This window comes from Papio anubis, chromosome 1 (assembly GCF_008728515.1).
Source record: "Papio anubis isolate 15944 chromosome 1, Panubis1.0, whole genome shotgun sequence".
In the NCBI taxonomy this organism is placed as follows: Eukaryota; Metazoa; Chordata; class Mammalia; order Primates; family Cercopithecidae; genus Papio; species Papio anubis.
Window position 1 is genome coordinate 88827839 of NC_044976.1, and position 24315 is coordinate 88852153.

At 38.6% G+C, this 24315-nt stretch overlaps 1 protein-coding gene across 1 annotated transcript; it reads left to right on the plus strand.

Annotated features, from left to right (window-relative positions):
* The first annotated feature begins 21049 nt into the window (after positions 1–21049).
* Positions 21050–22370, plus strand: LOC116268896 (signal transducer CD24-like). The gene has a single exon (XM_031650632.1). It carries the CDS (start codon positions 21306–21308, stop codon positions 21540–21542), a length of 237 nt encoding a protein of 78 aa, XP_031506492.1. The 5' UTR covers positions 21050–21305; the 3' UTR covers positions 21543–22370.
* The last annotated feature ends 1945 nt before the right edge of the window (positions 22371–24315 follow it).

Consider the following 24315-nt stretch of genomic DNA (forward strand, 5'->3'; position numbering starts at 1 on the left):
TTGTCTGAAAAAGACTGTATCTTTCCTTCACATATGATGCTTAGTTTCACTGAATACAAAATTCTTGGCTGATAACTGTTTGTTTGAGGAGACAGAGGATAGTCCCCAATCCCTTCCAGCTTGTAAGGTTTCTGCTGAGAAATCTGCTGTTAATCTGATAAGTTTTCCTTTATAGGTTACATGGTACTTTTGTCTCACAGCTCTTAAGATTCTTTCCTTCGTCTTAACTTTAGATAACCTGATGACAATATGCCAAGGTGATGATCTTTTACAATGAATTTCCCAGGTGTTCTTTGTGCTTCTTGTATTTGGATGTCTAGGTCTCTAGCAAGGACAGGGAAGTTTTCCTCAATTATTACCTCAAACATGTTTTCCAAACTTTTAGATTTCTCTTCTTCCTTAGGAATACCGATTATTCTTAGGTTTGGTCATTTAACATAATCCCAGACTTCTTGGAGACTTTGTTCATATTTTCTTATTCTTTTTTTCTTGTCTTTGTTGGACTGGGCTAATTCTAAAACATTGTCTTTGAACTCTGAATTTTTTTCTACTCGTTCAATTCTATTGCTGAGTCTTACCACAGTATTTTATATTTCTATGAGCGTATCCAATGTTTCCTGAAGTTTTGCTTTTTCTTTATGCTATCTAATTCCTTGAATATTTCTCCCTTCACTTCTTGTATTTTTTTTTTTTTTATTTCCTTGCATTGGGCTTTGCCTTTCTCTGGTGCCTTCCTGATTTGCTTAACTAACTTCTTGAATTGTTTTTCTGGTAAATCAGGGATTTCTTCTTGGTTTGGATCCATTGCTGGTGAACTAGTGTGATTTTGGGGGGGGGTGGTAAAGAGCATTGTTTTGTCATATTACTAGAATTGGTTTTCTGGTTCCTTCTTATTTGGGTAAGCTCAATTAGAGGGAAGGTCTAGGGCTAAAGGATATTGTTGAGATTCCTTTGTCCCACAGGGCATTCCCTTGATGTACTCTCCCCCTTCTCCTATGGATGCAGCTTCCTGTGAGCTGAGCTGCAGTGATTCTTGTCTTTCTTCTGGGTCTAGCCACCCAGCAAGTCTACCAGGCTCTGGCTGGTACTGGGAGTTGTCTGCAGAGTCCTGTGATGTGAACTGTCTATGGGTCTCTCAGCCATAGATACCAAGACCTGTTCCAGTGGGGGTGGCAGGGGATGAAATGGACTACTCTGTAAGGGTTCTTAGCTTTGGTCATTTAATGTTCCATTTTTGTGCTGGTTGGCCTCTTGCTGGGAGGTAGCATTTTCCAGGGATCATCAGCTGTGGTAATATGGAGAGGAACTGGCAATGGGAAGAGCCCTAGAATTCCCAAGAGTATATACCCTTCGTCTTCAGCTACCAGTGTGGGTAGGAAAGGTCTATCAGGTGGCAGCAGGTCTAGGCATGTCTGAGCTCATATTCTCCTTCGGAGGGTCTTGCTGCAGCTGCTGGGGGGATGGAGGTGAGGTTCCCAGGTCAATGATGTTGTGTACTTAGGAGGATTATGGCTGCCTCTTCTGAGTCATGCAGGTTGTCAGGGAAGCAGGGGAAAGCTGGCGGTCACAGGCCTCACCCAGCTTTCATGCAATCTGAAGGGCCAGTCTCACTCCCACCGTGCCCCGCTAATAGCCCCAAGTCTGTTTCCAGGCAGTGGGTGAGCAGGGCTTGAGAACTTGCCCCAGGCCACCCCGACCTCCCAGCTGCGAAAGAAAAGGGCTTGTTTCTTCCCCTACCTGTGGAGTCTGCATATTGGATCTGTACCCTCACCTGAGTTCTGGCCAGGAGGCTTCTCACTGGTTCCAGTTGTTACAAAGTTCAGCTGGAGACTTCCTTCTCCCTGTGGTGCTTCCCCTCTCCCCCATGCCCGCACTTCTGACCACCCTCCTGATGGATCCCTGTGGTGACAGGCAGGACTGGCCTGCCTGGGGACCCAGTGAGCTCCCAGGGCCTTTCCCACTGCTTTCTCTACCCCTGTATTTCACTCAGCTCTCTAAATGGACTCAGCTCCAGGTAAGGTCGGAATCTTCTCCTGCACACAGACCTTCAGTTTCCCCAGTGGGAAGTGTGTGTTCGGCAGAGGAGAATCTCCCTTTCCCACCTTCATAGTTTGGGCACTCACAGTATTTGGGGTGTCTTCTTTGCCTTCTTTCTTGAGTTAAACTGCGAGCCCCCTCAGGGGAGAGATTTTTGCTTACTTTAACTTTTAACCAAATCTCAGTGTGTATTTCATTAAATTGACATTTAAAATTTCACATCTATGTGCCCTCCTGGAATAACTTTTTTGAGATCAGTGGTTGTGCCTTACCCAACTTTTTGTCCCCATCACTTAATACAATGTCTGATACCGAGAAGATGAATAAATACTTTTGAATGAATAAATGAGTGAATGAACGAATGGAGTGAAATTTACAACCTAGTGCAGTAGATTCACTTCACTATGCTTATGAAGGATAGTGCAGTAGACAGACACACAAATAAATCTAATACAAAGAAGACTACAACAATACCACTATATTGTTAATAAAGGGCACCACTAAATGTTATAATAGAAACAAAAAGTGCTAAACGAAAAGCAAGTATTAGGATAGGTGAGATTTAATTAGATTGGACAGATCTCAGAAGACTTCATGGAGAAGGTAACAAAATCTTTGGGATGAGTCAAATTTCAACAAGTGAAGATGGTGCAGAGGCACTGGAGACAGAAAAGAATGGAACATTTGCATTTGGAAGAAGAGGAGGAGAGGTAAAAGGGAAGTTATGGCTAAATCACACTAGGGGAGAATATGAAAAGAGGCAGGAGAAGTGTGCTTGGATACAGTAAGAAAGCAATATTCTGATTTGATTATTAAGGACTTTAAATGCCAATGGATTAAAAGCAGAATGGAATTTTTCCTGATGTCTGTGAGTTTCAGCTAACACCTTAAAGCTAAGAATAACAGGTAATAAACATGCTACATTTTAAAGTGTGGTGCCAGATGTGTTGACGTAAAACTTATTCAAAGCCAGCCAAACTTCGTCGCCATCAGCAGTCTATATAACAGCTAGATATTTATTGAGAAGAAGCCTCTTCAAAGTGAAGAAATTAACATGAATAGGGAATGCTGTGGCATAATCTCTCCCCATTCACACCAATCTCAAGCTAGGTAAAGGAGACCCCAAGAGAACACTTGCAAGTGGAGTTACTTGCTAGAGAAAAGATTTTATTCTCAAACTCAAGTCTGATGCTTGCTCTAGAGACAGAAATTGGTAGGCCTTCCCAGTGCTACTACCAGAGCACGACTCAAAAGGTTCCTGGGCAAGTCTCATGCACATGTTCAGGATTAAAGGACCAAATGAGGAAGACAGATGCCGGTGCCTAGAAACGAAGGCAGGACAAGAAGTGAGGACTCAGTGACTAACCTCAAATAAACCCATCTGGTATGGAAAGAATGGGTGTATTTTGTCATGGACCACATGGATGCTAAAGAAGGTAACCTACCTCCAGTCATGTCTAATGGACCATTCCCCAAAAGAAGTCCCTGCTAGGGAGAGGAGTCCCAGGTAAAAATGACAGAAAATCTATCATGGAAAGACAGGAACTGAGGTAGATGAGCATCTCCTGAGTCGTGGAACAGAGCAAAGCAGAGGGCCACATAGCCTGTCCCAAAGAGGACATCTAGAGATAGAGTTAACATTGGGATTATTCCGTAGAGAGCTACAAATACTACACTTTTTCTCTCTCCCTCCTTTTCCATCCACAACTTGAAAGATCTAAAGGGGAAGGGAAAAATCTGGAGAAAAAAAAAAAAAAAGGCTATGACCCCACCTCCACCTTCCTCCCAGACCTTAGCTTTGAATTAAATAGGAAACAGAAATTTTGTTATGCTGGACTGGAATTGTTAATACTGAAAAAGCCTCTTTTCTAATACCTAAAAGTGACAGAAAGCAATGGAATCTTCCCAAAATATCATCGAGGATAATATTGATGGTAGAAACAAAATAAGCTATTTTCTCCTTATAGTTCCAGCTCATGTAATATGCTAGTTATATCAGAGTGAGTAGTTTGGAATTGTTCTGCTTATGAAGGATAGTCAATAGGTTGTTTTTAAGGGGGAAAAATGCTATGACCTGATTTGCGCATTATAGACACCCCTCGTGACCATGCGAGGATGGCTGAAAGAATGACCAATTGCTACTATGTCAGGGTTTCACAGACTTCAATTGTTCCATGAAGTATCCCCGTATGGTAAAAGTAGGATGGCTTTGGGAAAAAGGAATATATTTTTCCTCTTCATACTAATTCCCAAAACAGAGTAGGATGAAAAGTTTCTATTAAACCATTGTAAATACCCAGAAAAAAATATTAAACCTGACTATTGAACTTTAGTGGCCTCACGAGCATATCTGCTTTGAGATGTGGAAATCCTATCTTTCAGACTTAGTGTCTCTTTTTTAAGCCATTTGTTTGTGCATCCTGAAAGTACTTTGTACTTGAAAGTATCTTTTTCAAGAGATACTTTCAAGAGAAAATGGTTTAGCTGACACACATTAGCAAAGACCAGATGCATCCACAGATTTACCTATAGAGCTACTCCCTTCACCACAAGGCCTCTGTTCTCCTCTTTAAGAGCCTAATGTACAGAACAGAGTAATGCAGATAGTAAGTAGACTCTTTGGTCCTTTTCACCAGTGTTATGAAGATATAAAAATAAGACTCAGACAAGGCAATAGGGAATTTGATATATTTAGATGGTCACAAGCTGAATTTTGCTCGTCACTGCTATAAAGAGGTGAGGAAAAGCTTTTTAAAAAACTGTTTTTAAGATGCAAGGTGTAGGGAGTTAAGATCATCCCTATAACTTGCTAAAACTGATTCTAACAATACACAGTGCCACTTTCAACCTGTTGGGCTCTTATGCAACCCTATCATCACTGACAATGAGAGCTGGGTCAGGACCAATAAACTTTATTTCAAACCTATATTTGCAGTACCTTCCCAAGTCCTCCAGGGCCCATTGGCCCCAACCCTTTTCCTCCAAACTAGACCATGTGGGCCTGGTGGTTAGTTGGGACTCACACTTAGTGATCTCTTTCTTTTTTTTTTTCTTCTCTTCATCAGTCCTCTTTTGATCTAAATTGCAGAATCTCTCCTTTTTATCTTACAACCCCAATGCCACAAGAAAGAAATTTTCTGGATAACATTATGTAAAATATAATAGAATTTACATTTGTCTTCAGAATACACAATCAAGGAGATTAGAGGCAGATGTTCATAATGATTGCTTTAAAAATTAATTGAGAAATGAAGAAAAAATAAATGACTGTTTATTGCTATAGCATTTAAGAATAGACTAGATGTGACAAATTGAGGTTCTGCACCAGATCTGTGTTAGGAATTATCAGGTGAGGTGGGTTGTTCTATGGCAGCCTGGCAATTGTTGGTGTTGGTTATGAAACAAGAAGCTTATATGAAGCTTACATAGAAGTTTAATTTGCTATACAGTACTCTTGTTGTCTTGTGCTGTTCTGGCCTTGGCTGTCATTTCAGATACGAACTGGTTTTTGCTTGCCTCACTTCTGACTTGAACACCCTGATGCATTCAGGTGTTATTGGTTACAAGCAAGGCAGCAAACTAGAAACCAGGCAGATATTCAGACAGGCGTGAGTACCAGTTCTTACCGTGTTCTTCCTCTAGGTTGTAGTGCTGTTTGTGATATTAATATTTTAAAAGTTCAGGGTATTAAAATAAAATCCAGAATCCTGGTGTTGGGTTGGCCCTGCTTTGAATCATTTGAGCCATAACTTTCCGTTGAACTGCCCACTGGTAGTTGTGAATGGAGTATGATTTTCAGAGATAAGATAAACCAATTAATATCTATGAGACGCTCAGAGGTACAAAAGAAGGACTTTAGAGATTTTATTCTACCATTAAGTAAAATAAAAAAATAAAATTAGATACCAGTATCATTTCCTTTGGTATTGGCCTTAAACTCTGCATGATAACTACTTAACTAGACAATCAGAGGAAATTTTAGATTTTGATAGTCTCTTGATCCTTGATCACATGAGTGCATTTTTATAAAGCAGATAACACAAAAATTCAAACATCAGTAAATCTTCTTAACATATCATCCCTCCAAACAAATAAAAGTAGAGTTTTGAAAGCTAGCACAACAGCGTGGCTGCAGAACGTGGTAATGACATGCTACCCTGGCATTCAATTAAAGACCAGCCATTCTTAAAGAACTGTCAGTGATCAGTAAATATTACTTCCCTTTCCACACTTTCCACCACTGCTGTCTAATTTTTTAGTCTGATTTGCTATTTTTGTCTTTCCTGTATATTTGGTCATTCAGTGTTGAGACTGCCAGGTGCTGTCCTAATTCCTGGAGACACAGTACCAAACATGAGGGCACCAGCCTCACCAGCACAATGTTTTTATTTTAGAGGGGAAACAGACAACAAACATGTAATAATTAAATATGGCAACTTCTGGGTGTGACACCTGCTATGAAACTAATAAAAGAGGACAATGTGATAGGGAGGAAATATCCTCTGAAATGGTGCCATCGGGACCGACCATGAAAGAAGGGATTTGGACTCTCTTGTTTCCTGATAAACCCATGGTGCCTAGAACTGGTAACTAGTGAATCCTCCGTAAATATTTGTTGAGTGAATGAGTGAAAGCACAGAGGGAAGAGTGCACTGGTATTAAATGTATACGAGAACAGAGGAGCTGGCAAAAGCAAGAACACTGAGTTGGATGTTAGAGAAATGGAAGGTCAATATGGCTTTAGTAGAATGAGCAAAGAAAGAAATGGCAGGAGATAATGTAGGAGAGGGAGGCAGGGGCCAGATCGTGATTTTTGTCAGATACTAACCCCCTAGGTTCATTAGCCTCACTATTTACAAATCATCTCATCAAGAAGGTTCCCTTTGCAGAGGACTGACCTGAACCTGTTTCCAAATTCTCAGAGTATCTTCTCCTTTGTGCTGTCTCCAACACAGAGATTCCTTCAACTTCAGGATCTTCACACAAGCTCCAGTCTCTGCCTGCAAGCCCTTCCCCCAAATGTACCTTACTACCTCTCACTCATCCTTTAACTTCTCTCTTACCTGTGTGGTATCGCCCAACCTCAATCCCATCCCTCTCTGATAACTCCTCCCTGTACACATTGCTTTCCTTTCAACACACTTGTCAATTTTTAACTTGTACGCTATTGTCTGTCTCCCCACTAGACTGAAACCACAATGAGGGCAGAAATTGTGTCTATTTGTTCATGGTAGGAACTCTGTACATATTTCCTGAATGAATAAACTAATTCCAACCTGACTTCAAGTAAAAGGACTGGAGGAAACCTGCTTAAATTTTTCTTATTTTTGATTTCAGTAACAGTTAACTTCATAGTCTCTGACCTTACAATGAATGTTGTCTAGAATAAGGCAAAAGAAGGCAAATGTGCTTGGCTGTCTTCCTGACTTTGGGCAAATCATTTAACCTGGCTTGTGCCTGGGTGTGGGAGGGGAAAAATAGCCTCAGTCCTGCAAGACGTGTTTTAGGGGAAGGAAGGACAGGGAATAAGGAGGGAGGCAGAGAGAAAGAAAAGCCTAAAGTTCTCTAGGATTTGTAAGTAGCATGTCCGCTCTATCTCAAAATGATAACCACAAATTATACAGGCTTGTTTGTATCTAGAGGCCATTTTAGGAAGTTGGTTTTATTTCTCTTTTCAGAGCAAATCTAAAGGAGCAAATGCATGTGAAGGAAGGTGCCTTTAGTTGAAATAAAGGTCAGCCACAAACAGAAAGATGCATTGACAACTTAATCATTGCTTATTAGGATAACGGTTTCTAATTAAATATTTAAAATTGAGAGGGAGTCATAGGGAAGCAGTTTACATGTGTATTTTTTTTCTGACATCAATACTGCCATTGATGAGCAGATCCAATTTAGTTTCACTCTGAGAGAGCAGACAATGGTCAGTTTTCCTCCAGCTGGCTTATTTTACAAGCATTAATGAACAATTAACCAACACTGGCACTCTTTCCATCTGTAATCCTGTAGTAGGATCACTAATCTCTACCACTAGCAGCTAATGATGAAGGTCTCTTAAGCTTTACTTCTTATCTCAGACAGTTCTTAATACTTGCAAAAGTATGCTTTCTGAGGAGGGGGCCCCCTACTGCTATGCAACTGGAGAACAAAAGCCCAGCGACATTTCTGAAGGGGTTTCTGTTCAATAACACTTCTATGCTTATGTTTGCCTTCCTCCTACAACAAACACCAGTGATCAACAGAGGGCTCTGGGGGTCACGGAGGGCTCTGTGTTTCCATACTTCTAATACTTATAAGAATGTATTCAGACCGCATTATACACACCCCCACCCCCAACTGCACGGGCAGACTCCCCAAAAGTGGGGAGGGAAATGTGGACTAAATAGAATCAAACGGTATTTTTCTCCATGAGTCAGCTTTGATTTGGTATTGAATAACAGAGTTTGAAACCACATTGTCATTAAAAATGTATATACGAGAGGCAGATTTATCTAGAAAACCCCACAGAGGATAGGTCTTCGTTTTTCTGAATTTAATGCAACTTATATTCAATTGTCTTTCTCTGGTGGGGCAGAAACCAATCCACCATTTCATTAGAGCTCCTCTATAGGGTCAAGATTTAAAGAAAATGCAGGGTCAAGATTAAAAAAAAATTCAACTGTAGAGGGGCATGACTGTAGGATAATAGCGTAGGTTGAAATGACACCATTTTCATTCAAAACCACCTTTGAGACTCTTACAACTTGCTGGGAAAGTTATTATTTTAAGGAAAATTGTGCTCAAAACTTGATCCCAAGACTAAATTGTTAGAAAAGGTTTCACGTGCACAAATTTTGCTGGATTTGAGTATTGGGATAGAAGGAAGCAGTGGTGAAGGTGGCAGTCGGGGCCTGCATAGGAGGCTTTTGAACCCAAATACTAAAGCAAAGCAAACAATAGCACAGGCCCAAACAGGGCCCAAATCTCAGACATGGCATTTTCTACAGTTTGTGGTCCTCAGAACATTTTAGCACATTGTAAACGATGTTGATCTGGAAGCAGCAAAACGACCAGGGTGAGGCTGAAAGTGCTGTGGGTTCCAAGTGACTGAGCACTGTGGGGGGTGTCTGAATGGAATAAGTGCTAGGACGTCTACTGCCTTGACAGAGGAGTAGGAGTATGAGAGCGGAGGTGGACGGCAATCTGACGCTAGCCACCATTTCTTGAACTTTACCCTTCCAAAGTTTCTAACTACCCACATCACCTTTAATGTACTGCAATTTGGGGACTTGAAGATGTCCGATGCTCTGAATAAATAAACAAAATGTTAAACTATTCTGCAACATTTACCCAAAATGAAATGAATCTTTTCCACAAATCACCTCAGTTTTTTATTTATCCATTTAGAATGCTGAAATACTGCTTCTGTTTTCTTCTAACATTCAGAGCTTCCTGCAATGGAAAAAATGGCTTAGTGGACAGAGCCTTGGACTAAAGGTTTGGAAGTTGAGTCCTATTCACACACAGCTACTGACCTTTTGTGTGATCTTATACAAGTCACTTAACCTCTCTGCCCTTCTGCTTCCTCATTCATTCCACAGAGACAATGCTACCTACCCCTCCCTACCTCTGTGGAGCTGTGAGAGTGAATGAGCTGTGTCTGCAAAGCATTTGAAAATGCCATTGGTTAGCGCTAGGCTCAAATAGTGTAAAATGTTGTAAAAGACCTGCAGTGAGATACACAATGAAAATAAGGATAGGTTTAGATTATAAGATAGGGAAGCATGGAGGTCAGGAACATTTGCCACTCAAAATTTAGTCAACAAGAGTTTTGAAACTGATTCTCAGTGACAGGATATTTACTTTATTTACTATTTCTGAATAACTGGGCTGATCTAATTAATTTAAGTGAGGGTTTGGACAGGAGTAGTGAAGCTTAAAAGGGGATAAATAAAATTGTGATATCCTGTGAATCTCAGATTGTTGCTTATTAACTCCCAATTAGGAATAATTCATTCAAGGTTAACTACTATTTTCTTTCTCAGGAATGTTTTCTCCTGTTTTTCACATTCCAATTAAAGTCTCACCCACCTGCCGTCTCAAGGAATCTTTAACAATCTCAGCCTATACACACACACACACACACACACACACACACACACACACATTTACATATATATCACACATTTCCTAGGACAACACTGGACACAGGGAAAAAGTTTAATAAGCAGTTATGACATGATGTGATAAAAAGAACTTTGCATAAAAAGTCAGTTCCTTGAACACACCAACTATTTTCTGCCTCAGGACCTTTGCAGATGCTGTTCCTTATGCCCAGCACTGTCTCTGTCCCCACCCTACTCTTATCCCATCCCACCTCCTCCGTTTCAACAGTTGTCTGTTTTCTAGCCTTCTGGTCTCATCATGAATACAACCTAGTCACTGAGGCCTATGCTGACCACCCAATATAAAGCAGCCCCGCAACTCCACTATTCTCTCACACGTGCTGTTCTTCCTTTTTATTAGCACTCATCACAGTTTTTAATTATATATTTCTTTATTTTATTATTTCATTATCTCTTCACTACTACAGCATACGCACCTTCCTCCTTTAATACAAGAGACTTGCTTAGCTCACTACTTTTCAGTAAGTATTTGTTGAACTAATTAATTAATGATGTCACTTAATCCATAAGCCACCAATACACCAATATTGCCTGGCATTTGTTTGGCTGCCCTCATTATTCTCCCCGAGGTAAAAAGGGTCTTTTCTTTTTTTTAACCAATGTTGCAACTCTTTTATCAAGATCCGCCAGAAGGAGCCCAATATGTTTGATATTTTACAGTGCTTTCTGTGTTGACTTTTTTCTATCAAACATACTCAGTTTCTTTTCTCCCCTTCTCTCAAATTTGAGGCAAAGGCCTACAGGCTGGATGGAAAACAGTGAAGTAATGCATATATTGTGTCCAAAGGTCCCTCTCCATAGAAATGCAACCAGTATTCTAGGACAGAGCCCAGGCACTTCATTGTCCTGAGTCAGTGTCTGTCCTTTACCCACCAAGACCTTCCTGAGAAACTGAAAGTGGTCTTTCCTCCCAGCCCCCTGTTCCCCATACCTCAGTATGAGGGACAAATTGATAGTTCCACTCTAACTTTTCCTTGACTTTTTGGAGATCTATTAGGTTTTCAATAAATGGCACCCTCTTCACCTCGGATTCCCCAAGATAAGCATGAGATTAGTATCTGTTCTGGGACCGTTGATATTTGGTAACAAAGTAGTACATCCACCTCACAAGGTTTAATAACCAAATGAAATAAAAGCATTCTGTAAACTGATGAGTGCTACACAAATGTTAGGTTTTATTACTATGACCACAATACCACAAGCACCGTAGAAACATTAGACATGCATGGCTTACGACTGCTATAGGCTGGCAATCATAAACAAGACTTATAAACAGATAAGGTGATGGGATCAGACAGGGTATTTAGTGCTGTAAGTGACAGAAAACTTAGCTAAAGGATGTTTAAACATAACACAAAGTCCTGAGGTAGGGGGAGCCTCCAAGGTTTATTAATTTGTGGCTAAATTGTGCCATCAAAGACCTATGTTTTTCTTTCTGCTCTGCCATCCTTGGCATGTGGGCAAGCAATCAAGACCACATACTTGCAGGTATCACATCTTCATGCAGAATATCCAGAATTCCTCAAAAGATTTTCTTTCATATTCCATTGTCTAGAACTAGGTTAAATAGACAGCCCTAAACAAATCACTTGCTTGGAAGTAGATTTATCATGGCTGGCCTGGACAAATTAAGATAAATCCCACTGCAACTGGAGGTGAGAGCCATTTCACCCCAGGGCACAGAGAAAGTGGACACCTGTACAAAAGGTGAAAAAATGCATTCTGAGTAGTCAGTCTGTTGAACTTTTATCTAGTTTCCAAATTTTCCGTATTGAATTTCTTTGACAGTCACAAAGAAGTTACTTTTTTAAAAAAAAAAGTTCAAACACATACATGTGTAAGTGACTACAACTGGAAAAATGTGCAAATAAATCTTTCTGTCTTCAGTCTCATCATCATCCATAGTTTACCCCGGTTCGCTGGCCACACTCATATTCAAAGAGCTTTAGCAGCATTTAACTTCTACGTAGCTATTTTTTTGTGTGTGTGTAGTGCCATATATAATACCAGCTTAAGAAAACACAGGGTCTGGAATTTAACCAGAATCCATACTTCCAAATTTGATGGAGAAGACTATGGACCCCTTGTTGCATCTTTCTTATGGTAGACATCACACTGTTCTTTGAATTATATAGCTACTAGATTTCTACTAGATTATAGCAGCTCTTAAAGTCAGAGTCTACAATTTAGTCATCTTTGTATTTGCTGAGGCATTTATACCTTGAACATAATATCTCATAATTTGCTCAACAAAGCAAATTTCATTTCTTTAAATGAAAGTAATCCACCAATTAATAAATTAATGTATTAATTAATAAACCAACTGATTTTTTGATTTTACACATGCCCTAGGAACAGTGCTAGGCCCTGTCTTAATACACACACACACAAGGAAGGTAAAGTGTCCCTGCTTTCAAGAAATGTTCAACCTCATAGGGAAGGAAAAGCTATCGCGCATGAGCCAAATAAGTGCTACACTGTGTCATATTGCTGTAACTAAAATAGAAATTCAGAGAAGAGAAAGACAAGCATAGACCATGCTGCAAAGCAATCCCAGCAAAGCATCTGCTCTCTAACCACAGATCATGACCTCACAGTCTACCCACCAGGCTTCTCCCACCCAATCTGACATATTCTGCTCCAGTTCAATCTACTTAGTCAACCAATCTATTGAGCCCATATACTTAATTGTTCCCATACAAGAAAACCTATAATTGTCTACTAAAATTTTAAAAATAAGCAAAACATATGCCTATATCTATACTTATTTAAGTCTACTGAATCTATGGGTGGTTCTTGAGAGAAGACTGGATACATTCCAGGTTATTCCAAAAGTTCAAATATACTGTTACCTAGACAAATCTCCTCCCTTTAATTTGAGAATTTCTCCTTATCTCATCCTTTCATTGATCTAGCTAACCACTCATAAATTCCATAAATAGGAGATTTCAGTCTAGAAAGAGAAATAAAATATGTGTATACATAATCAAAATAAAGAAGGAAGGTGCTAATTGCCTTAGGAGAGGTGCAGATGAAGTGCTATGAAATCGCTTCTAGGCAGAAGAGGTCAACAAGTGCTCCATCAACAAGAAAGAAATGAGCTGGCCCTTCAAGGTAGATGGGAATGAGACATGTAGACATGATGGGGAAACAGCATTATCAAAGCCATAGAGAAGATTTTTAAAATTATATATAATACACACACCCACACACACACACACACACACACACAGAAGAGTTAGGATAGCTTAATTTGATGGGAAGAGAGGACACTGGAGTTAAAGATATAAATGTAAACTTGAAACATAGTGTAGAGGGAGCTGGACCTAATCGTGGGGATAAGAGAGAGCCAATGAAAGTTTCTGAGAAGGGGAAATGCCTTACTATCACCCAGACTTCAGCTACTTTTGTTGAGTAAGAGGGCTGTCTACCAACTAAGCCTCTTAGTTAACAGTTTTCTTAATTCTGACTATTCAGAATAGGTATATCCTCTAAGTACTCCTACAAAGGATACCTTCCATTTTTATTTCCAACATCTACCTTTCCTTTAGAAAGGAGTTTTATTGCTTGTGCTACGGTAGTCCTGGCATGTTCCCACTCTGTCTTGGCTGTGTCATGCCATCAACCTAAAAATATATGTTAATTAACAAGGTTATTTCTAACTTGCATTGTTAAAAGAGAGAAAAACAGTGATGAAACACAGAGAAAGTATCAAATTAACCAAGGCTAGAACCAAATTCTAATTCAAAATTCCCATCTCAAAGATATTCAATTCACTAAATAGTCTCTTTTTTTCTGAATCAGATAGTCATTATCCAAATGTCCTATCCCCAATGTGATAATACAGTGTGATGAGACATGCTCCAACAGAACACAAATTGACTTTTGGAGCATAGATGCTACATAGAGTGTGTGGGTGGTAACGCAAATATCTCACTCTATTATCTGTTGTCTCTGAACCAACAGATTACATGGTTCACTGAGTAGCTGAATAACTTTTAGACAGTTTGCTCATGTCTATTTACACATATTCCACAGAAATATATTAACGACTGAGAAACCATTGTAAAAACTATATGGTGAGGTGGATAGATGAGAACATCAATCTCCCCATGTATATTTCTGTAGAGAAGGCAAAAGTTTTACATGGCAAAGGAAATGGGGAAAAACATACATATGCATATTTGTATGTTGTGGCCACTACGAGGTGTAAATTCCATACAGTAATAGAGGCAGTCAAAGAAAACATGTCACATAATCTTCTAGAGACCTCTTTCATCTATCTGGGATGTGTGTTATATATTTTTACAGTGATGGGTTTAAGATGTATGTTTGTGCTCTAAAATAATTTACTAGGCAAATACATTTTTAATAAGAAAGCCACCATTCATATTCATTTAATAATCATAGAAATAATAGAAGTTTTCTGATTTATACTTTTTAAATATTTGATTTGATTTGATTTGAAGTTCTGGGGTACATGTGCAGGATGTGCAGGTGTGTTACATAGGTAAACATGTGCCATGGTGGTTTGCTGCACCCATCAACCCATCACCTAGGTATTAAGCCTCATATGAATTAGCTATTTATCCTGATGCTCTCCCTCCCCCCACTCCCCAGCAGGCCCCTGTGTGTTGTTCCCCTCCCTGGGTCCATGTGTTCTCATTGTTCAGCTCTCATTGTTCACTCATTTATAAGTGAGAACATGTGGTGTTTCATTTGATTTACACTTTTTTTTGAGACAGAGTCTCTATACGTTGCCCAGGCTGGTCTGGAACTTTTGGGTTCAAGCAATCCTTATACCTCAGGCTCCTGAGCCGCTGGTACTATAGGCATATGCCATGGCAGCCAGCTACACTTTTTCTTAAATAATAAAATGTCTATTTTCAACTCAGTTTTAATCTCCTCTTCAAGTCACATCTGTCTCAGGTAAGAAGGTATTATTAACAGAAGAAGATGCTCACATCTACAATAAAAATGGTTATTAAGTATTTTGCTTTAAAGTTCAATAGGAATATTACATAAAATTTCTTCAGATAAATGTTGCTTATTACTACATAAATTTCCAAACTGAATTTATGTGGGGAGATAGGTGGTTAGGTGGCACTGGGATTATATGGTCCTAATATTCAGAGAAGAAAGGCTCCATGGACTTGAGTTTGGAAAACACTACATACTATATCTCCTTTCAAAGATTCAAACAGACCACTCCCTCATTCTAGAAGCACCATCTTCTTTGATTTCCATAAAGCTTTGGATTCTCCTGGTTTTGCTCCTCTCTGGCAGCCCTTTCTCAATTGCCTTTACGAGCCTATACTCATTTCAAGGCAGTGAATTATTGGAGTTCACCAAAGTTAAATCATTGGCTCCTTTCATGGTATGCTACTTCACTAACTAACCTTATCCAATTCTATTGTTTTGGTTATATGTGATGGCTCCTAAACATGTATCTTTGCTTGAAGCTCCAGACACATATATACATTTCACCCCTTGAAAGCTCTGCTTGAATATCTTCTCCAATCAACATGCCTAAATTCCTCTCACCAAAGCCACAGATTCAACCCCAGCCCTCTTTCAGTTTCCTGTCCCTGGGACATCACCATCATCCTTTCAGTTTGACAAGTCAGAAGAACCCTCATATGTGTCTTTGACACTTCAATCTTCTTACCTCCAATAGCCAATCTATCTCCAAATACCACGTTTTTGCTCTTTCATTGAGGTCCACCTCTGATTATTTCCACCACTGCTGTCAAGTCTGTCTCTCCTCCCTGGGTTTCTGCAGTAGCCTCATATCGGTTTCCCCATACTCTTTCTGACCCAATGCATTCCCTATAGTGTAGCAAAATAATATTTTAAAATGCAAATCTCATTTGTAAATCTCCCACCTAAAACTCTTCAAAGGCTCCCTGTTGGTCTTGGGATAGACTAAAATCCTTAGCAAGATCTTGCTTGATTGTGCTCCTGCTTCTCCCTCCAGCCTTGTCTCATGTCCCTTTCTGCCTCACTTGCAGCTCTGCACTCAGCCCTTCTTTTAGTTACTTAAATCTGTGATGCTCCTGCCCCCAGCCTTAGATGATTCATAGACACTGCTCCGTCTCCCTAGAATACCATCCCACCCCTGCCCATTTATTTCTTTATTCCTCCTTATCCATTAGGTTTTAACTCAAGCATCACTTCCACGGGGAAACTTTCCCTGATCATCTCCCCCTCCCCATTTCACCTAGTGGCACTCCAGACTGAGTCACAGATCCTTTCACCTTCTGAGAGCTTTTTGTGTGTTTTCATCTTAAATAGAAGTACAAAATTAAAACAGCAATCAGAAATTATATATTTATTTGTGCTATAATTTGATTAATGTCTAACCCCTCCTCCATTTGTTTATGAACTCTATCAGTCAGAAACAGTCATTTTTCCTGAAAAGTGTATCATCAGCTCCTAGCACAGCACCTGGCTCATAATGCACACATAATAAAAGTTTGGTGAATAAATAAATGAAGAAGTAGGAGATGAGGTTAGAAAGATAACCTGAGATAGCTTATGAATAAACTTAGATTCCAAGGTGACTTTCCTTTTCTCCCATATCTTCCCACTTCTCACTATGCCCATACTGTGAGACAGCAGGAAAAATAGAGTACTAGACAGTACTGTATTTATGAAACATCTACTATGGGCCTAACACCATGCTACGTACTGTACAGTGCTTTATATTTCCTGCTGTCTCACAATATAGGCATCTGACTCAATGCACCCCAGTACACTACAGCAAACTGAACTAGGTGCATTGAGTAACATAGGGGACTGCACTGTGATGCAGTGGGAAAGATAGTGGACTGCACTGTGATGCAGTGGGTAAGATAGGGGACTGCACTGTGATGCAGTGGGTAAGATAGGGGACTGCATTTTAATACCGTGGGTAACCTAAGGTACTGTCATTTGCCATAGTAAGATAGAGTGCTATCCTATGATATAACAAGTATGACTGGGTATGTTTAACTGTGCTAAAGTAGGTAAGGCAGAGAACTACATTGTGTATAATAGGTAAGAAGGGTGCTATACTATTTACTCTGTTTCTCAGACATAATCAGTCTCTATACCTTTGTTCCTTCTGTTATCTCAGCCATAACACCTTATCTTTGCCAAGGTATAGCACACACTTCCTCCACTTTGTTTTCTAGTTTTTATTAAATAGATTTGTTACATATATTTTCTTCCTCCTGTCACACTATAAATTTCTTTAGGGGTATTTTAAATACTGGATTTTATTTATCTTTGTACTCTCACATGGCCTAATATACTACTGGGCAGAGAAATGACTCTCTTAGAAGAGGTGACCTAAAGTCATCATTGAAATGAACTCAGTCCTGGATAATTGTGCTCTGGAAAGCAAAAGACAGCAAATAGAATGTAGAAAACCTAGGACCCAAGAAGAGAAACCTGGAGACCTAGCTGTATTACTAAAAGTGCCCAAGGCTAAAAGTTTACATATTAAACTAGCCTCAACCTTCCGGAGTCCAGGTCAAATTACATCAGCCTCTCCTGTTGATTTTCAGATTCTATACTCAATGTATCCTCAACCATTTCTAAAGTTCAAATGTTATCTTTGTGCCTAGAAGCATGTCCTCAGAACCATAAATTAGAACATTTTTAAGGAGTTAATGAAATTCTACTGAAATTATGGTTGAATGAATTACATTTCTGTATCACTAAACCAACCAACAAACAACGAAAGTCACAGGATTCTCATCATTGTAAGGTTAACTCCTAGAAAGTTCCAAACCACATCATTCAACTTATCTGTGTCTCCCAATGAGGTTTCTTTGTCATTTGAATCAGACTTTCTTAGGCTTATTCAGACTCTTAAAAACACAATTGCAATCTATCCTCTTGGAGACACTCGCTTAAATTCATGGACTCAGGTGTCTGAACGATTGTTTAAATGTCATAAGTCAATCTGGGGAAAAGAGGAAGTAGGATAATTTTAACAATCTGTAGAAGTTCCACTTTTCCCATTAAGGTCAACTAAATTTAACTGAACAACTGAAGAAACGATGGCTTTTCTTCTTTTTATTTATTTATTTGTTTATTTTTTACTAGCCAGCTCTCTCCTCATACCACCCATAATTTAGATCATTTAGGCTATCGTCAATAAAAATCACCATTGTTTATAGCTCAATTGCCTTAAGTTGTTCTTTGTTCAAAAGGACATAAACAAGTTACTAGCAGGCAGAAATGGACGATGCTAACTTAGACAAATATTTGATATGTCCAAATTTAAATCTCCCCTGATGTGGTTTGGCTGTGTCCCCACCCAAATCTCATTTTGAACTGTGGATCTCATAATCCCTACATGTCATGGTAAGGACCCAGTGGAAGGTAATTGAATCATGGGGGCGGGTTTTTCCCATGCTGTTCTCATGATAGTGAATGAGTCTCGTGAGATCTGATGATTTTATAAAGGGGAGTTTCCCTGCACATGCTGTCTTACCTGCGACCACGTAAGACGTGTCTTGCTCTTCCTTTGCCTTCCACCATGATTGTGAGGCCTCCCTAGCCATGCTGAACTGTGAGTTAATTAAACCTGTTTCTTTTATAAATTACTCAGTCTCTCGTATGTCTCTATCAGCAGCCTGAGAACAGACTAATATACACCCCAACTTAATGCCTACTTCCTTTAATACCCAGTAACCTGGCATTCATAGCTACTTTTATATTTGGGCTGAATACCAGTAAAATTTTTCTTCCTGTAAACAGAAATCATAAGAAGAACATTTCTTGGATTCCAACTGAAAATTAACATGATTTCCAAGCTTTATTTCAACACATTTAAATATTGCTATCTGCTGCTGGTGTCCTCACTTAAAGCCAAGTATAAAAAGCAAAGTTCCAAGACTAATTACCTTTCCCTTCTGCTGCTCTGCTGCCAGAGCTGCAGTCACTGAGAATAATCTTCAGAAGCTTGGCTTTATTTCTAGAGCAACGAACCCCATTTTAAGCATTTTTCAATATCTCCTTTTGGAGCCTTCCAAATAACAAGATATATCTCATCTAGTCCACTCTAACAAGCACGAAGCTCATTTTTTATAATTCTGATCTAGATATAAGAAAATTAGGAATCTAATCAAACAGGACCCTGGAACAACAAACACTCTGTGTAAAAACTGCACGGCATGTGCAACCTTCAGGCCAGTACCCATTTCCCCAGGGTGAGTGGTCACAATAAAATAGAAAAGACTGACTAGAAAATTCCGGCTGCTTCCAGCTCAGACCCTCTAGCCAGCTCAAGATTTAAATGTACCACCGACCAATTTTACAATGTCCTATATTTCTGTTTACTTGTGCTGATCAGAAGATAAACAGATTTGGAAGCTCTCCTTGAATGTTAAGAAACTAGAGCATTTCAATCCAAATGTCCTACTGAATTCCTAATATCAAGCTCATTGCTACCATCCACTAGTTTTTAGTTTATTTTTATTAAAAATGTTATGTATTGTAATAAGAAGCTTGACATATTTTTCAGAAGTAGGAATTAATTCTAAATATTAACAAATACATCAGACATAAAACAGAGAGCCCCTATATAATTTATAATTTCAATAACAGTCACCACCTTGTTTTGAAGTTATCTACTTTCTACGAAGAGAACAAACCATTTTAAAACAATGTCCAGAAGAACAGTTACCTGTGTACAGCTGCAGCCTCCACTGAAAAAGGGTAAAAGAGAGGAGGCTCTTTGGTTAATTGGTCAGCAAAGGTATTTATCAGTTTGTACCTACACAGTGCACAACACATAAGAATAAAACACATTTCTGCTTCAAACAACAATCTAATTATTTGGAGTGAAGCCATTGAATAAAGTAGAGAAAAAACTGTATACTGGGCTTTGGAAAAACTGAGGAAAACAGGTTTATATTATCAGTAGTCCATTATAAAGATAAGGAAATAAACTATAAGAAGTGAACTAACTTGCATGGCTACTACTTGAACACACCCTAAAGCAAATGCAATTGTTCTTACTAAACCATTTTTCCAAGGCTAGGGTGCACACGTACCAACTTTCGATCCATAGAATGTGAGTGAGATAAAGTATTCTGAGATTATTAATAATACATTATGATTACTAGAAAACTATTTATTAGATTTAAATGTTCATTGAGTAAGCTTCCATTTACTTAAAACCCAATGAGTGAATTAAAAATTCCCTTCCAGGAGGCTCTTGAATGATGTGTTTCCATGATTTTTCCTTTAAGGACATTCTGTGTTTTTGAGATGAAAATTGCAGCTGCCCTCAGTGACTGACATGATGATTGTACATGTACTATAAATCATTAAAGACAACATACACCTATTTTTTAGTGGTAGATTTCAAATGCATAGCTCTCAGATACTTCTCGCTACGATAACTCAGTTTTTCTGAATATAAAATTTGGCCTCTGATACTTTACCTCTTTTTACCTTCTGTGAATATTTGCTCACCTGTTTCCCTCACCTGAGACTGTTCTACTTTAAAATCAAATGGAAAATCTGTATTAAATGATAAACTTAATTTAATAAATATATCATAAAATTCCAACGTTTTGCAAAATTTATTACTAAGAAACCATCTCACAATGATCTTTCCCCTTAGAGATCATTTGGTATGTAGTAACATTTGTTCTGTTTTGTCATTTAGGAGTTTCACCTAAGGATATGTCTTGTTTCTCTAACTAAATGCCATGCTTCTAAAGCAAAGGGATCCTTTTTATTTCATTTATATCTGAATTGCCTATGATATGTCTGGCAACAGATTAGGTATGTTATAAATGTTATTTGAGAAGATAAAATCAAAGATGAAAGGCATTGTGAGATGTGACATCTATAGTTAAATTTTACATTTGTGGGTTTTTAAAATCTTGGTATTTTCAGAGAAGACTTTTACATAATTAAGTAGGTAAAGCAGTCATTCATTAAATATTTATTAAGCATCTACTATGGATCTAACACCACACTTGGTGCTACAAATAATATAAAATTATAAATAATGGACTTTTCCTGTGCCCACCCAGAACCAGCGGTTCTCCAAGCACCCAGCATCCAGTGAGACACGCTGACACCAATGGAGGGGACATGGGCAGAGCAATGCTGGCCAGGTTCAGGCTGGGGCTGCTGCTGTTGGCACTGCTCCTACCCACACAAATTTATTCCAATCAAACAGCTGTTGTAACAGTTTCAAGTAACTCCTCCCAGAGTACTTCGGCTGCCCCAAATCCAGTTAATACCACCGCCGAGGCAGTTGGTGGTGCCCTGCAGTCAACAGCCAGTCTCTTTGTGGTCTCACTCTCTCTTCTACATCTCTACTATTAAGAGACTCAGGCCAAGAAACATCGGTACTTCCCCGTCTTCTAAACCCAATCCAAATGGCATCTGGAAGTCCAATGTAGCAAGGAAAAATAGGTCTTCATCGAATCTACTAATTGCACACCTTTTATTGACACAGAAAATATTGAGAATCCCAAATTTGATTGGTTTGAAGAACATGTGAGAGGTCTGACTAGATGATGGATGCCAATATTAAATCTGCTGGAGTTTCATATACAAGATGAACGAGTGGCAACACCCAAAATAGTTAAGACATGATTTCCTTGAATGTGGCTTAAGAAATATGGACACTTAACACTACCTTGAAAATAAGAATAGAAATAAAGGATGTGATTGTGGAATGGAGATTCAGTTTTCATTTGGTTCATTAATTCTATAAGGCCATAAAACAGGTAATATAAAAAGCTTCCATGATTTTATTTATATGTACATTAGAAGGAACTTCCAGGTGTTACCGTAAATCCTCAACATATTGTTTCAACAGCAGCAATTTAATGCTGATATACTCTAGATGAAGGTTTATATTGTTGAGCTATCTCTGTTCCCTTGGGAATTCAACTCACTTTCCTCTTGAGACTTTGAATTTGACATTGCATTTGACCTTTTATGTAGTAATTGACATGTACCAGGGCAGTGATGAATTAAATCTATGCCTAGGTGCAAGCATTCTGAGTAACTCTTGAGTATCCATATAGAGTCAAATGGTAGACATTTCCTATCACTTATTTCCATTCAATAAGAGCACTACATTCATTTAGCTAAAATGATTCCAAGAATAGAATTGCATTCACCACGACTAATTTCAAAATGCTTTTTATTTCTGCATATGTTGAAAACTTTTTACAATTTTAAAAAATGATCTGTTTTGAAGGTAAAATTACGACTCTTGAAATTAAAAATGCAAAAATGTAAAGGAGTCAAAACTGCAAACCAAGTATTTGGGAAGTAAAGACTGGAAGCCAATTTGCATTAAATTCACAAAAACTTTTATACTCTTTCTGTATATACTTTAAAAAAAAAAACAACAACTATTGATCAGAATAGCCACATTTCTTGTTACCAGTCAATATTTTTAAATAGTTAGAATCTGGTCCTAAGCCTAAAAGTGGGCTTGATTCTGCAGTAAATCCTTTACAGCTGCCTTGACACACAGAAACCTTTTTAAAAATAGACACTCCCTGAAGTCTTTTGTTTGCATGGTCACACGCTGATGCTTAGATGATCCAGTTACCTAATATGGCCACAGTAGTCTTGTTGACCAAAGTCATTTTTTTCCATCTTTAGAAAACTACATGGAAACAAACAGATCGAACAGATTGAAGCTACTGTGTGTGTGAATGAACACTCTTTTGCTTCATTCTAGAATACTGTACATCTATTTTGGATTGTATATTGTGTTTGTGTATTTATTTTTTGATTCATAGTAACTTCCTATGTTATGGAATTAATTTGCATTGAATATAAACTGTAAATAAAAGAAAGACACGGCTGAAAAATGTTATAAATAATGTATGGTTCCTGTCCTCAAGGTGCTTGTAATCCAGAAGTGTCTAATGGCAGATTTTGCTACTAAGATGTGAGCAGGCACTAGTTAGTGAAGTGATTAAACAAACATCTTAGCAGCCTCAGAAATGTATAATCAAAATTTTAAAATGGAGCAGTTCCGGACATTGAATACATAATTATTCAAATATAAAATTAACTTTAAATACTCTGAAAAAAGTCAAGTAATTAAATAGTAAGCATTTCTTAGAGTAAAACTCACAAAGCAAAATAAAAATTTACTAAATCACACTCATTTTTGCCTTCTGTTTTTTCTTTTATATTGAATCATTACCAGTTCTATTGCTTAAATCAAAAAAGAGAAATAAACAAAAACAAATGTAATCTAGTGCCTCACTTTCAATCTCATTGAGATGCTCTGAATTTAGATCCCCATCGTTTTTCACATATTTAAAGTTTCTTAATTGGTGGGCTGATCTCCAATCTCAGCATTACTACTAGAGTTCCTAGAAGCACAGATACAGTCATGTTCTTCTCTTACTTTAAAGTCTTCAGGGCACTGCCTTGCCCACAGGACTGATATGGTTTAAATCTGTGTCCCCACCCAAATCTCATGTGGAATTGTAACCTCCAGTGTTGGAGGCAGGGCCTGGTGGAAGGGGATTTGATCATGGGGGCAGATTTCTCACAAATGGCTTAGCACCATCCCCTTGGTACTATCCTCACAATACTGAGTGAGTCTTTGGAGATGTGGATGTTTCATGTGTAACACCTCCTCCTCCTCTTTTGCTCCTGCTCTGGCCATGTGACGTGCATGTGCCCCCTTCACCCTGTGCCATGACTGTAAGTTTCCTGAGGCCTCCCCAGAAGCCAAGCAGATGCCAGCATCATGCTTCCTGTACAGCATGCAGGATCATGAGCCAATTAAACCTCTCTTCTTTATAAATTACCCAGTCTCAGATATTTCTTTATAGCAGTGTGAGAATAGACTAATACAAAGACCATCTATAATCCAGTCCCAGTTGTTACATCTTCTACTACTCATCCTACACTCCATCTTTAGTCCTGGCACAAGAAATTTGCTAGTACTCACTTCTTAATCATTGATTAATTCATCCATTCTCTCAAGAAAAAACAAAACGAAACACTTATTAGGCAATTGTGCAAAACCTTTTGCTAGGTGATAAGAACACAGATGAGCTTGTAATCTAGTGACAGACATGTTGCCAATTGGGCAAGCAGTTACCAAGCAGCA